The sequence below is a fragment of the Marmota monax genome, unplaced genomic scaffold (assembly GCF_021218885.2).
Source record: "Marmota monax isolate L192 unplaced genomic scaffold, Marmota_monax_Labrador192_F-V1.1 WCK01_AAM20220418_F8-fsc00102, whole genome shotgun sequence".
Classification (NCBI taxonomy): Eukaryota; Metazoa; Chordata; class Mammalia; order Rodentia; family Sciuridae; genus Marmota; species Marmota monax.
Window position 1 is genome coordinate 999,378 of NW_026692494.1, and position 14,408 is coordinate 1,013,785.

General features: G+C 42.4%; 1 protein-coding gene across 1 annotated transcript; it reads right to left on the bottom strand.

The window, feature by feature from the left end:
* Positions 1–982: 982 nt before the first annotated feature.
* On the bottom strand, positions 983–1,975 carry LOC124092288 (olfactory receptor 7G2-like). Its single transcript, XM_046443747.1, has one exon. It carries the CDS (start codon positions 1,952–1,954, stop codon positions 983–985), a length of 972 nt encoding a protein of 323 aa, XP_046299703.1. The 5' UTR covers positions 1,955–1,975.
* Between the last annotated feature and the right edge of the window lie 12,433 nt (positions 1,976–14,408).

Below are 14,408 nucleotides of genomic sequence, written 5' to 3' on the forward strand. Positions count from 1 at the left end.
AATACAAAATAGGGCTGGGGATGTGGCTCAGAGGTTGAGTGCCCCGCAAAAAAAAAAAATCTGGGGAAGAATGACACCAATTTCACTCAAAAAAATACAACTTAATTCTAAAGATATCTATTTGTCCATATCCTGTATAAAAACAAGTGATAATAAAGAGAATGTACTCCAAAATATAGATACTAAAGTCCCAATTCTATGTATAGGTCAGGGAGAACAAATACATCTTTAATGTTATATTAAGATGTTTCTAAAACAATACCTGTAATGACTATGGACTAAGAGTGTACTGTAAGAAAGTTTCATTGTCTTTTTTAGAAATTTCCTAGTTTTCCTAATTTCACAATAGTAGTTTCAATACATAAATTTGTTAAACACAACAAGGCAGGGGGAAGATTAGAAGTTCTGTGGATCAGACAAAGGGGAATAAACGGAAGAGGGGGGATAGGAATAGGAAAGACAGTGGAAGGGATCTGAAATAACGTTCCTATGTACATATATGAACGTCCCACTGTGAATCTCTCCATCATGTGGATACCATAGTCCAGGATGAGTCTCAGTAACCTCTTAGTAGATTGTGAAATAGTACATTTGCTTCACATTAGGTCCATCTGTGGGGGGGGGCGACCCACCTGGCCCTAACCGTGGGATCAGGCATAAGTTGTTCTTCAGATAGTAACACAGCCCTCCTGAGACCTCTCCCTGCCCTATTCTCCTACTCCTCCAGTGTTCCTCCTTCCAAAACTGATCCATCAATAATTGCTAAAAATTGAACACCCAACTTGGGCTCTCCTTCTGTGGAGTCAGAACAACACAATGCAGTTTAGAGATGAGATTGAAATCATTTGCCAAACAGATATCACAGACCTGGACAAATGGCAGTCAGGTTTGAAATCCAAGTTGCCATGTATTTAGACACCATATTAGCTTGTCATTTTGGAGGAACTTGATGATGCAAGAGCAGGCATCCTGTCACTTTAGCTCATTCCGGAGACCCAAACCTAAAGCCATGACACAATCCCAGAGAAGGACTCCCACTGATGAGATGTCTCAGAGCTCCCTTCATTTCCCTGTTCCTCAAGCTGTAGATGAAGGGGTTCAGCATTTGAGGGACCACAATGTACATTATTGAAGCCACTGCAGTCTTCATGGAAGTGTCAGTCACTGCAGAACTCATGTACACACCAAAACCTGTCCCGTAGAATAAGGACACAACTGAGAGGTGAGACCCACAGGTGGAAAAGGCTTTATACCTTGCACCCACTGATGGGATCCTCAAAATAGAGGAGACAATTTGGATATAAGAGAAAATAATCCCAGAGAGAGGGACACCAAAAAATATGATACTCACTAAATACACCAGGAGGTTATTGATGAGGGTGTCAGAACAGGCCAGCTTGATGACCTGAGAAAGTTCACAGAAGAAGTGGGGGATCTCCAGGTCTGTGCAGAAGGACAGTCGCAGCAACGTCAGAGTGTGGAGTAGGCCATGCACAATGCTAAGGAGCAGGCAGAGGAGACACAGCAGGACACACAGGCAGGGGTTCATGATGACTGTGTACCTCAGGGGGTGACAGATGGCCACAAAGCGATCATAGGCCATCACTGCAAGGAGAAAATTTTCTAAACTACCAAAAATCAAGACAAAGCAGGTCTGGGAGAAGCAGCCTGTGTATGAGATGCTTTGATCCTGAGTTTGGATGTTCACCAGCACCTTGGGGATCGTGGTAGTACCCATACAGATGTCATTGAAGGACAGGTTGGAGAGGAAGAAGTACATGGGGGTGTGGAGGTGGGAGTCAGAGCTGACAGCCAGGATGATGAGCAGGTTTCCCAGGATGGTGACCAGGTACATGGACAGGAACAGGCTGAAGATGAGGGGCTGCAGGGCTGGGTCCTCTGTCAGTCCCAGGAGAAGGAATTCTGAAACAGCTGTGTGGTTTCTGGGTTCCATGTTGCTGGTGAATGTTATGAAAAATATGGGGCAAAAATAAAATAAGATGAATGGTGTCTATACAACCAAAAAGAGTATCAGATGGTGACTTGGTAGAAATGAAAAATCTTGGAATGACCCAGACCTTCCTGATGATAAGATCTGAAGCTGTGGACCAGCAAGACGTGTCTGAACAAGCACTGCAGATAAATTTCATGTCCAGCTCTTTAAACAAAAAAGAAAGATTATCCTTCCTGTATACTCTGAGGCCAAGACAACATTCAGTGCTCACCTCTGCTTCCTATTTCTGTCCTATCCTCGGTGTTCATACCTACTCTCCTTCCCATGCTCTTTACTGGACAGCAACACTTTTTCCCACATTGTGTTTAGAGCTGATGACACTCAGCATCTCACCTGGCTGCTGAAGATGGAAGGTCTGCTCTCAGCACAGGTCAACAGGTCGACTGAGGCAGCAGGCTCCCGGTCAGGAAGGCCCATCTCTGGGAGGAGGCGGTGCAGGTGCTGCTTCCTGGCTTCCCAGGAGGACTCCTGCAGTTCTTATCCCTGGGGTTCAATATCCAGAGCTCCTCATTAGAGCAGCTATTTCATTATCATTCTCCTCCCAGGAGGACACATCCTTAAAGACCCAGACTATGAAAGTAAAGAATACCAAGGGACAGATTTCCTGACCCCAGATGTCCAGTACCTCCCCCAGCTCTCTCCGTGGTTCATGCTCATAATTTCTGAGACCTTGCACTCGTAACGCATGGCACTACACTAAGAAATGACAGTGTTCCCTTTTGGCTATAAACAAAAGCATCTCTACCTATGTCATGATATTAGAAAAACTGATTCAATTTGGGGGTGAAAATAAGGCCCAGGCACTTGAGAATACATAATACAATGATAGAGATGGCTAGGATGGAAAACGGCAAACATTCAACGTGTCTCTTCCAAATTGTCATCGATTGTTTGTTGAATCTTGATTTTTTGTTCTCTACATTTTGCCCAGAACATTCTAATCTGTTTCTTTAATGCTGCTGACTTCAAATTATAAATACACGGGCATCGTCCAGAAACTTTTTAGTTTGATGCAATCCCTTTGTCTGTTTTTACTTCTGTTTCCTGTGCTTTGGGGGGTCGTATTAGTCAGGGTTCTATAGAGGAACAGAACCGATGGGAGGTCTGATTATAACAAGGGGATTTATTAGATTGGCTTACACAACCAGAAGCTGGCTAGTCCACAGTAGCCGTCTACAGGCTGGACAGCTGGAGGAACCAGTAGCTGAGTAGTCTAACAGGCTGAAGCCTCAGAGTAAGATCAATAATTCTACCCCAGCCCGAGACTGAAGGATTCTGGAAACTCACTGGAGAATCACTGGCAGAGTCCTCTGGAAGAGTGAAGGAACAAGAGTCTGATGTCCTCAGGTGACAGCAACAGCAATCAAGAACCCGCAGGAAGAATTGAGCTGCTATCTGCTGCTGCTTCCTTGTTTTTCGACTTGTCCATCCAAGCCTCCAGCCTATTGAATGGTGCCGCCCACACTTAGGGAGGGTGTCCACTTCAATTGGCTATCCCACATGCCAATCATTCTAGACACACCCTCAATGACACACCTGAAGCCTCTTAGTCTTCTCCATGTATTAATCCAATCAATTTGAAAATTCATATTAACTATGGCAGGGGTCGTATCCACACTATTATTATCCACACCCCTAAGTTTTTGTCTAGTACTTCCAGATATTCATGCCTTACATTTAGGTCTTTGATCAATGTTGTGCCGATTTTTGTACAGCAAGAGAGAAGTGTTCATTTCCAGCCTTTGACCTATGGAGATCATTGGCCCAGAACCCTGTATTGGAAGCTCTGTTCTTGCTCCAGATTAAGTCACTGACATCTTTATCAAGAATAAGATGGTGCGCATGTGCGGGTTTATTTCTGGGATCTCTATTCTGTTCTATCCACGTGTCTTGTTTTTATGCTAGCCCTGTGCTGCTTTGGTTACTGTGGCTCATATGACAGCTCTGATTTCTTTCATCAGTGTTGTGTCATTTTCTTTGTAGAGATCTTTTACTTCCTTGGTTAAATTTTTTATTCAGTATTTTAATTTTGTAGCCAATGTGAATGGGAGGGCTTTCCTGAGGTCTTCCTTGGCAGTCTTGTGATTGGTGTACAAAAGTGCATTTGCTTTGTGTGCTGATTTGTATTCTGCAACTCTATGGGATTCACTTACACAATCTGGTGAAGCATTTGGTTTTCGACATACAGAATCATATAACCTGCCATGAAACCACTAGAAGAAAACTTAGGGGAGACACTTCAAGACTTTAATATAGGCAATGGTTTTGGGATGTGATACCCAAGGGAACTGGGAACAAAAGCAAAAGGAGACAAATGGGGTTAAAATCAAACTGAAAAGCTTCTGTACCCAGAGGAAGCATTAAAAATAGAAGTCATGGGCTGGGGAGGTGGCTCAAGCGGTAACATGCTTGCCTGGCATTCGTAGGGCGCTGGGTTCGACCCTCAGCACCACATAAAAATAAAATAAAGATGTTGTGTCCACCAAAAACTAAAAAATGAATATCATAAAAATTCATTCTCTCTCTCTCTCTCTCTCTCTCTCTCTCTCTCTCTCTCTCAAAATAAATAAATACATCTTTTAAAAAATAGAAGTCAATGGAGCAAAGGATAGGGATTGAGGGGGAGGGAGGAGAGACAAGAAAAGGGAGGAATGGTGGGATAATCCAACTATATATACTCAATATGAATATACCACAGTGAATTCACTTTTATATATACCCATAATGCACTAATTTAAAAAACTATAAAAGAAATATCAGAATAGTAGAGGAAAGGCAATGGGGGAGGGAGGGGGAGGGAAAGAGGAAGAACTGGGGACAGAATTGGAGCAAATTACATCCCGTGCTGGTAAAGATATGTCAAAATGAAACCCAATATCATGGATAAATATAATGCACTAATAAAAAAATCTTAAGAGACAAACTACATAATGGGAGAAATATTTGTTAATTATCCTTCTAACAAAGGATTAATAACCGTAATATATAAGGTACTCAAAAAATCTCAACAACAAAAATACACATAATACAAGTTTTAAAATGTTCAAGTAATCTGCATAGACATTTTCCAAAAAAAAAAAAGATGAAAAATATGCTCAATGTCTGTAGTCATCAGAGAAATGCAAATCAAAATCACAATGAAATACCATCCCAACCCAGTTAAATCCCTACTATCAAAAAATAATAATAGCAACAAATGCTGGTAAAGTGCAGAAGGAACCGTGTTACACTGTTGGTAGGAGTGTACATTAGTATAGGCACTGTGTAAAAGAGCACAGAGGTCTCAAAAGACTGAAGACAGAGCCACTCTCTGATCCAAATATCCCAGCACTGGGTATAAAGCTGAAGGAAATGAAGAAATGAAGTCAGTGTGTGAAAGGGATGCCTGCTTACTCACGTGAAAAACTATTCACAACAGCCAAGATATGGAATCAGCTCAGGTGCTAATCAACAGAGGAATGGATAAAGAAAATGCAGCATCGATGCACAATGGAATAGCATTCAGCTATAAAGAAGCATGAAATCTTGTCATTTGCAGAAAAGTGGGTAGAACTGGAGGACATCATGTTAAGTGAAATAAGCCAGACCCCGAAAGCTGGTGTAGCCTGTTCTCTCTCATGTGTGAGGACCGAAGAACTTTAAAAATTTGACATCCTGAAAGTAGAAGAGGGATTATCCGACACCAGGTAGGGGGCTTAGAGGAGGGTGAGATGGGGAAGGAATGAGAGGGGAGAGAAGGATGGGTGGATACGATCAGCATATGTATATAGCAAGAGCACAGAGAATTTCATTATTTTGAATAATATGTATTCAGAATTATAATAATTTTTAAAATCAAGAAATAAAAGTTTCTGCTTTACAAAACTTGCTGTCAAGTCAGGTCCATACCTGGTTTGGTAGTGCACACTTATAATCCCAACAATTCAGGAGGCTGAGGCAGGAGGATCACAAAATTCAAGGCCAACCTGGCCAATTTAGGTGAGACCCTGTCTCAAAATAAAGAAACAGAAAGGACTGGGGATGAAGCTCAGTGGTAGAGCACCCCTGGGTTCAATCCCCAGTACCACACATACACACACACACACACACACACACACACACACATGCACACACACACAATGCAATAGAGTGAGCAAACTAGCCAGATTGAGAGAAAATATCTTCAAAAAAAATATATGCCTGATGAAAGAACTGCTATCCAAAATATATAAAGAGCTTTTAAAACTCAACAGTAAGAAAATCACTTAATTTTTAAATGTACCAAGGATCCAAACAATATTACAAATTTGCTTTTATTGAGAATACAATCATGGAAGAAACCAGAAAAAATAAAAATTGTTACTTATGAAGAACTGAACTGAGGAGGAGGATAGAATATAATGGAAGAGGGATAATCTAGACATCTCTGAATTCTTCTTTTTGTGAATGTAATTTGGGAAACCTGCTAGGTTTTTATACATTTATTAGATTCAATTCACTTAAACATAAAAGTCAAAATGAAACAAGTAACCTGTATGTTTCATTGGAGGCTTTATAATAGAAAGGAAATTTCTTTAGATACTTTAAAACTATCATAACTTAACTGAATATTCTTAGTGGGATACATTCTTTTTAGAATGTTTTTAATCTTCCCAAATAAATCTATTTTTTTAGCAGTCTATTTTTGGTGAGAATGCTGATGTTGTTTTGCTGCAACCGACTTAGGGAAATTATAAAATAATGCTGCTAATTTGTTGTCTTGGGAACTAAGAATTTAAGAACATCCAAAGGATTTCCAGTTTGAATAAAAAAGCAATTTTTAAATTAAAAACCAATAATCCCAGGAACTGGAGATGCAGGTCATGGCAGGTGCTTACGTAGCAGGCTCCAGACCCTGGGTTCAATTCCCAGCACTGCAAAAAATGCATATATATGGCCAAGTAGTTATGCTGGCACAGCTGTCCCAGCTACGCAGCAGGATGAAGCAGCAGGATCACTTGAGCCCAAGAGTTTGAAACTGGCCTGGACAACATGGCAAAATCTTGTCTCAGAAAAAGGCCCTATAACCCCTAATTTGAATTAAAATGATCTCCTGAACACTTGATATATTTTGTCTTTAAATATCTATTTCCTGACTTTGTCTATTTTAAAGCCTAGAAATAATGATCAACCAAGAAGCAAGAAACATAACTGGAAGCCACATTGTGGTTTTGAAATATGATTTTTTTTTTTTTTTAGATCTGGAGCTCTTTAAAGAATTCCGGGGGTGGGGGCAGCTTGAAAAACTCTTACTGAAAAACTACAAGACAATATGAGAACCAGCAGGACAAGTGATCAATGGTTCAAACTAATGAGTTTATAATAATGAGCTTAAAAAAGAGAAAAGGAAGCTCACTCATTGGTCATGCTTGAGAGAGGCTGGGGAACCAAATCATTGTTTTGAAAGCCATCAGGCAAAGGGAAAGAGTCCGGAGAGGAGAGAGAGCACTTGTGCTGTTGTCCCATATAAGAGCACTTGTGCTGTTGTCCCATATAAACAGTCCCTCAAAGCAGGCAGAGTGGGCTGGGGGCGTGACTCGGGGGGTAAACCACCTGCCCAGCATGCAGAGGGCCCTGAGTTCAATCCCCAGTACTACAAGAAAATCAGATTTCAGAGCAATGAGTTAATAAATGGAAGTTTCTTTTGGTAGAAATATTCTAGCTAATAAACAAAGGTAGGATAAAAAGATCCTCATTTTCCACGATTGCAGGCATGATGCATCTGATGGCCCAGAGAGTGTGACAAATGAGGTGTCCTAGGTGAGAATAAATGTGGACTTACAGGCTGGGTGGATGCCTTGTCGGGAAGAGCGAGGATCTGGAAGGAGATGCACTGCAATGTTACAAACAGGAGGTTCTAGAAAGAGTGACGCAGACAAACATGACGGGTGAATATAAAGTGTAAGAAAATTCCAGTGAAATTCATAAGAGCTATGCATTAAAACTGAGTGAAGAGCATGTGGAATTTCATTATATTAAGTGGATTATGTGAAAAATTGTGAATATTGTTGGCCCAAAATGATAGAAGAATATGGGCAATTTTATAGGGCTCAAACTAGTACTGTGCTTTATTTCTGTCTATATTGGGGTATTTACGTAACTAAAGCCTTTTAAAAACTAGTGATTCATGTGTTGACTACTTCTAAGAGTGTTCATTGAATGAGCACAGAACCCTATGATTCCTGGGTGACTTCATAAATCTGAGTTCCTAAACCTGCAAAAGCAGAGACGCCCAGAATGTCCCATGGTAGCAATGCCCAGGGAGCATCCGGCTGCACTCAGGCAGCCAGGCCCCTCTGTGGGATCCCATCAGGTAGAACCTACTTCCTGCTTCAGCAGAACTGCAAGGAAGCCCCGATGCCTTTACAGAGAGGCCACTGCAGAGGCCAAGTGAGGACAGGCAGCCTGGTTGCTGGGTGACAGGCCGCTGGGAGATGTGTGGATTGCTTCCTGTTCTTTAAGTGATGGGATGGGGCAGAGGTTGCAAATAAGAAAGGAGTTTTTCGGATGACAGGACTGAGCCTTAGAAAGGGAGTTTAGGAATGGAGCAGAGTTTGTTCCCAGAGGAGAGGGTGCAGAGAAAGTTGGCAACTTGTCCATAAGTCACCTCCTGAAGACCTAAGATGGTCCATGTAGTCTTTTGGCTGCCAAGTTCAGCCCCACAGGAAGCAACTATTCAGGGACTCGAGGTGAAATTGGACAATTTGTCTAACAAGGCATCTCGGGAATTGACTTTTGCTGGCTCAGAAATTGTAAATATTCCCTCAGTTCCTACAATTTATTCCCCACCTTTGCTTCCCTTCTTCGGGCCAGGAGGATTCCAATTCGTGCACCCACGAGGCATCCTTCTGGCCCAAAGAGGCAGCCTCTTTGCCGTCCCTCACAAGAGAGGAAACCCAGCCAGTTTAACGAATGCCTGAGTGGTGGTGTCTGGAAGAAAGAAGAGAGCCCAGTAAGTAGTCAGGGAGGGAGACTGGAGAGGGGTTCACAGAATTTTCGAGAGGCCACAAGATTCTATCCCAGGGGCCACTCATCCATTCAGCTTGGCCTCCTCCAGTGGCGATGCTACCAAACCTTTTCCAAAAAAACATGCTTTGTCACATTGTTCTTTTTAGTAACTGGGCCATCTTTTCCAAGCAGAGAACAGAAGGGTTCTGTCAGCCATAGCTCCCGAGACCAGAGTTGGGCTCTTCCCAACACTGAGTCTGTGAAAGCCTTGGAGATTTCTGATCTCTCCAGGCTGAGTGCCCTTAGAGTCTAGGGCACCAGATGGGATTGGAGTGGTGCTTCCTTGAGTGGAGACTCACTGAGAAGACGAAGGCAACACCTGCATCTTCCAGCTCCCCAGACTTTTCCTAAGAGCTTTGAAAGAATGAGGAGGGACAGAGTGAGTGGGCAAAAACTCGGGTGTCAGGGAGGGAGGAAGTCAGATCAGCTGATTGGTTCAGTTAGTAATTTAATAAAAGGATATTTACTGGCTCTTCTTTGGTTATTAAAAACGTCTTTGGATATTAAAATGTTCTTTTGGTCAAAAGGATGTTTTCACATCGTGTTACCACAGCATGACATAAACTTCTAATGTGACGTCAGAACACAGAATAAGAAACTCCCTTTGACATTGACCTGTAGAAGGATTTGAGGGAGAAGGGTCCGAGACAGGAATTCCAGGAGAGAGACCACGAGGCGGCTGCATGGTTCAGGGAAAAGGCTGTGGGCTGTGGACCCAGGCAGACATGCATTAGGATCCAAGCTCAACCCCTGAAAAATCTGTGGGAGTTCAGACTCATCCTGTCTCCTCTTAAAGCCCCGGGCACCTCTTCTGCAAATCAGGGATCACAATTTGTTGTTAGGATGATATGCTATATATGTAAAGTGCCAACTGCAGTAATTGGCACATGTTAGGACACTATTAAATATTATAGAATGTAAGGTGGAAATAGCAGAAAAGAATGGACCCTGAAGAGAATCAGCATCTGCTCCCAAGCAGCTGGAGGAACACTGAGAGGGGAAGGGTAGTCGCCAAGTATAGACTTGCCAAAGATCCAGGAGACTTTTGAAGGTAGAGTTCAATATTTGGACCTTGATCAGTGGGAAATAGGGAGCAACTCAAGGATATCATGTAGACCCCAGAATTTCTGAAAATCAGTGCCTGACTGTGTTTCCTGAGTGATTCTGTAATCCTCAGGGTGATTCGTTATTAAGACCACGTCTGCATAATTAAAGAAATGACCCTTAGAGTTCATCTCCCTCCCTAAACCACAAATGGATTTGTTCATTCATGATTCATGAAATGCACAGGTGAGGAATACATGCTCTGGATTCGGACTCCTTTGGTGAATTTTGTCACCTACCCTATTGGAAGTGTCATCTGATTTTTATGAGTCTCATGGTGCCTCCATTTCTTCTAATGTGAAGCAGCACCAACCTCTTTGGGTGACTGTGACTAGCAAGTTAGCAAAGAACTAAGAACAGTGGCTGTCACTGGAGAAGGCAAGTAGGAAAAAGAGAACCATTGTTTTCTCATGCATGCATTGAAAAACTGTGTGTGTCATTACATCCCAGACAAGGCACTGGCCACAAACATGAGCAAATAACCCTTGATTTCGATTCTCTGTGTGTTTTCACATCATTGTCCCCACTACTAAGCCCAGGTCCTGTTCTGGGGTAGTCATGATTAGGTGTTCATCGTGTACAGGAGCTAATGAGTAACTGAATGAGAACAACATGCTACATACTAACCTTCAAGAAGATGAAACTAGTGGAGGAAAGGGAAAGGATCTGTGAGCACTCGCTAAAGACCTGTGAATTCAGAAATGGAAGAGGAGTGGGTGGGAACGACTATAGAGATCGTCCAACTCGTGCAGAACAGAGCAACTCATCGACTTTGGCCAAGGAAGTAAGGAGGGAAGAAAGGCTGCAGTTTCCAGTGTGGGTGTCGGAAGGATGGGGATTCCATTCGTGGAAAGAAGAGGCTCCAGAGGAAAGTAGACTTTACTTTTTACATATTGAGCTTGCCATGCCAGGAAGAAGTAAAAAGGGAAGAGACTGTTCATCATAACAATATTATTTAATGTCAGAATCTATGCAGAGAATTCTCCACAAGTTTAGTCCTCAAAACAACCCTATAAATTATACTGAATATCATCCCCTTTGACAAAGTAAGATTCTAGGCAATTCTCAAGAACACTCATAAATGGTGACTCCTTGAGCCAAACCCAGGAGTGTCTCTATTTTTCATCATGTTTAATGGACACATAAGAAGTGTGCATATTTGTAGGTTATAGTGTGATATTTCAGTAGGTGTATGCAGCCTATAATGACCAGATCAGGCTAATTCACATCCACACCACCTAGGACATTATCATCTTTGTGCTGGGCACCTTAAAATCCTTTCTAGCCATTTAAAAACATACAATGAATTATTTGTACAGTTACCCAACTGTGCTGCAGAAAAAAAAAAAAAACTTATTCCTCGCACCCAGCTCTCTTTTTTATTCTCAATCAACAACGTCATTCTGTCCCCTCCCCCAAACCCTTTCTAGCCAGGCAACCACTGTTTCCTTCTCTGCGTCTGTGGAATCTACCTTTTAGCCTCCACATATAGGAAGATGACGTATGTGTTTTCCTGTGACTGGTTTATTTCTCTTCCCATAATGTCACCTAAGCTCACCCATGCTGCCACTAATCATAGAATTTTATTCTTTCTCAAGACCAAATGATGTTCTGTTGTCTATATGGATGTGAATTCTGTATCCATATGTCCATTGGTGGCCAGGTCTGTCTCTTTCACACCTATTTCTTTTATTTGTTTATCTATTTATCTATTTATTTATCTGTTTGTTTGTTTGTTTATTTTTGGTGCTAGGTATTGAACCCTGAGGTGCTTAACCACTGAGCCACATCCCAGCCCTTTTTGTATTTTATTTTGGAGACAGGGGCTCACTGAGATGCTTAGGACCTCACTTTTGCTGAGACTGGCTTTGAACTTGTGATCCTCCTGCCTCAGCCTCCCAAGCCACTGGGATCCAGAGGCACACACCACGGCTCCCAGCTTCACACCTCTTTCTTTAGACTTGAGGTGACACTACCTGACACTGGCGAGACCATACTTGGTGCCTGGCCCTAAGATAGCCCTTCCTGCGCCACCCCATGTCATCCTCTAGGAAACCTCAGGGGCCTCTCCCGACTGTAAACATAGGAAGGCGACACTGGAAGAGCGTAGTAGTAAGTAACAGAGCCAGAATCCAAGTCCTGGTCCATCTGACCCACTTAGGTCTGCTTCCCAATGTTCCCTCTGCCTGAGGGCTGTCCCCACGAGGATGTTGAATATGTGGAAGCAACGCAGGTGTGGGTTTCAGCCTGGAGTCATGGTTGGGAAAGAAGTCTTGAAAAAAGGTGCAGGACCGAAGCTTTTCAAAGCAACTCGTATTTTGGAATTTATATCATCAACCCTGAAAGGATACGCAAAATTACACCCCAGTGTTTCTTTTTCTTGACAGGAGAGCCTGTGACTTTTATCAGATTCCCTCAAGGATCAGGAGACCACAGAGGCACAAAAAATAAAAGCCAGGAGCTTGGAAAGCATTTGAGTTTGAGAAGCGAGCGGTTCCCAAGACGGAAATCCATAGGCACTGGAGACAGAAACTAACCTGCACCGCCCCTGAACTGGGATTTGATTAACACGTAAGTTGCATGTATTGAGGGGTCAGGGGGCATTTCAACACACGCCTATGGGACACTTCTGTTAAATCCAGCCTCCTGTCTCCCTTGATCCACCCTCCCCACCTTCCCAACCTCTAGAAACCAGTATTCCATATTCAGAGAGATGTTGTTAGCCTCCCCAGGTGAGAAGACTCATGCTGTACCTGTCCTTCTGTGCCTGGCTTGTTTCAGATGCAACTTCTGAAAGTACATCGCACCTGCAGTTGGCTGACCCTGTGGGTGTGGACCCAGCAGCTATGGGGGGCTTCGCCTTTCCTGCTTGGCTTGGCCCACGCCTTTCTGCAATACCCCGACTGCCACCTTAGAAGTCACCCAGGCACTATCCATTAGTTTAGTGGTCATCCTTATGTTTTAGTCAGGTATACCTGATGGAGAAAGTCCAGCATACTCAATAGGTCTATTCTTTACAATGTGAGAAGCTTAGACTTAAATTTTATTCTAACTCTACTTTTTTATCTTATATATTTTCTATGTTCAGGTCAACTTTTTTTTTATTTCCATGCAGTACTTTTCTTTCTGCATCTGGCTTATTTTACACAGTATTATGTTGTCCACACACTGCGGCAGACAATAGGCTTTCCTCTTTCTTTGTCACTGAATGATATTCTTGTGTTCATGCTCTATTTTCTATCTCCATTCACCTTTTGGTGAGCACCTAGATTGATTTGATATTATGCTGCAATAAACATGGGTATGCAGGTGCCTCTTAGGTATGATTTCATTCCCTTTGGCTACATACCCAGGAAAGGGAGAGCTGGATTCTACGGTAATTGGGTTTCACTTTTTCTGAGAGCCCTCCATGCTGTTCTCCATGGTGGATGTACTGATTTATGTACCTACCAACAGTGTGTTAGGGTTTCTTTTTCTCCACATCCTCACCAGCGTTTCTTACTTTTTAAAGTTTTGTTAATAGGTCTTATAACTGGAATAAGATGATATCTGGTTGTAGTTTGGATTTGCATTTCTCTGATGGCTAGTGATTTTGTGCCTTTTTTTTTTTTTTTTTTTTTTTGGTTCCAGAGATTGAACTCAGGGACACTGTACTATTGAGCCACATCCCAAGCCCTATGTTGTATTTTATTTAGAGACAGGTTCTCACTGAGTTGCTTAGCACCTCACTTTTTGCTGAAGCTGGCTTTGAACTTTCGATCCTCCTGCCTCAGCCTCCAGAGCCACTGGGATTACAGACACATGCCCCCGCACCTGGCCGATTTTCTGCATTTTTAATAAATTTATTGGTTGCCTCATATTTTAATCCACTTTTTATACATACACATTCTAAATAATATTACTATTGACAACTCCATGTTTGGGTTATAGATTTTCTACCTATATGCCAACTTTTTGGCTGACCACTGCTCCTTGGACATCATGTCTTTCTTGATTTAATTTGTTTATGCTGAAGAACATCCTTTGGTTAATTCTGCCACAAGTGTCCATGCATGATCTACTCTCTCGCTCTCTGTATGAAGTGGTAATATTCAGAAGAGGAACTAAGCCTTGAAAGATGAGTTAATGTAAGCACTTTGACAAAAGTTCAAGGTGTTGTAATTAGCCCAGATGAGAACCAGGGTGTGATCCTATCTGACCTCCTAAAATTATCTCCCTGACCTCCATTAACTTCCCTTTCAATGCTTCCAGAGGCACCACCCCC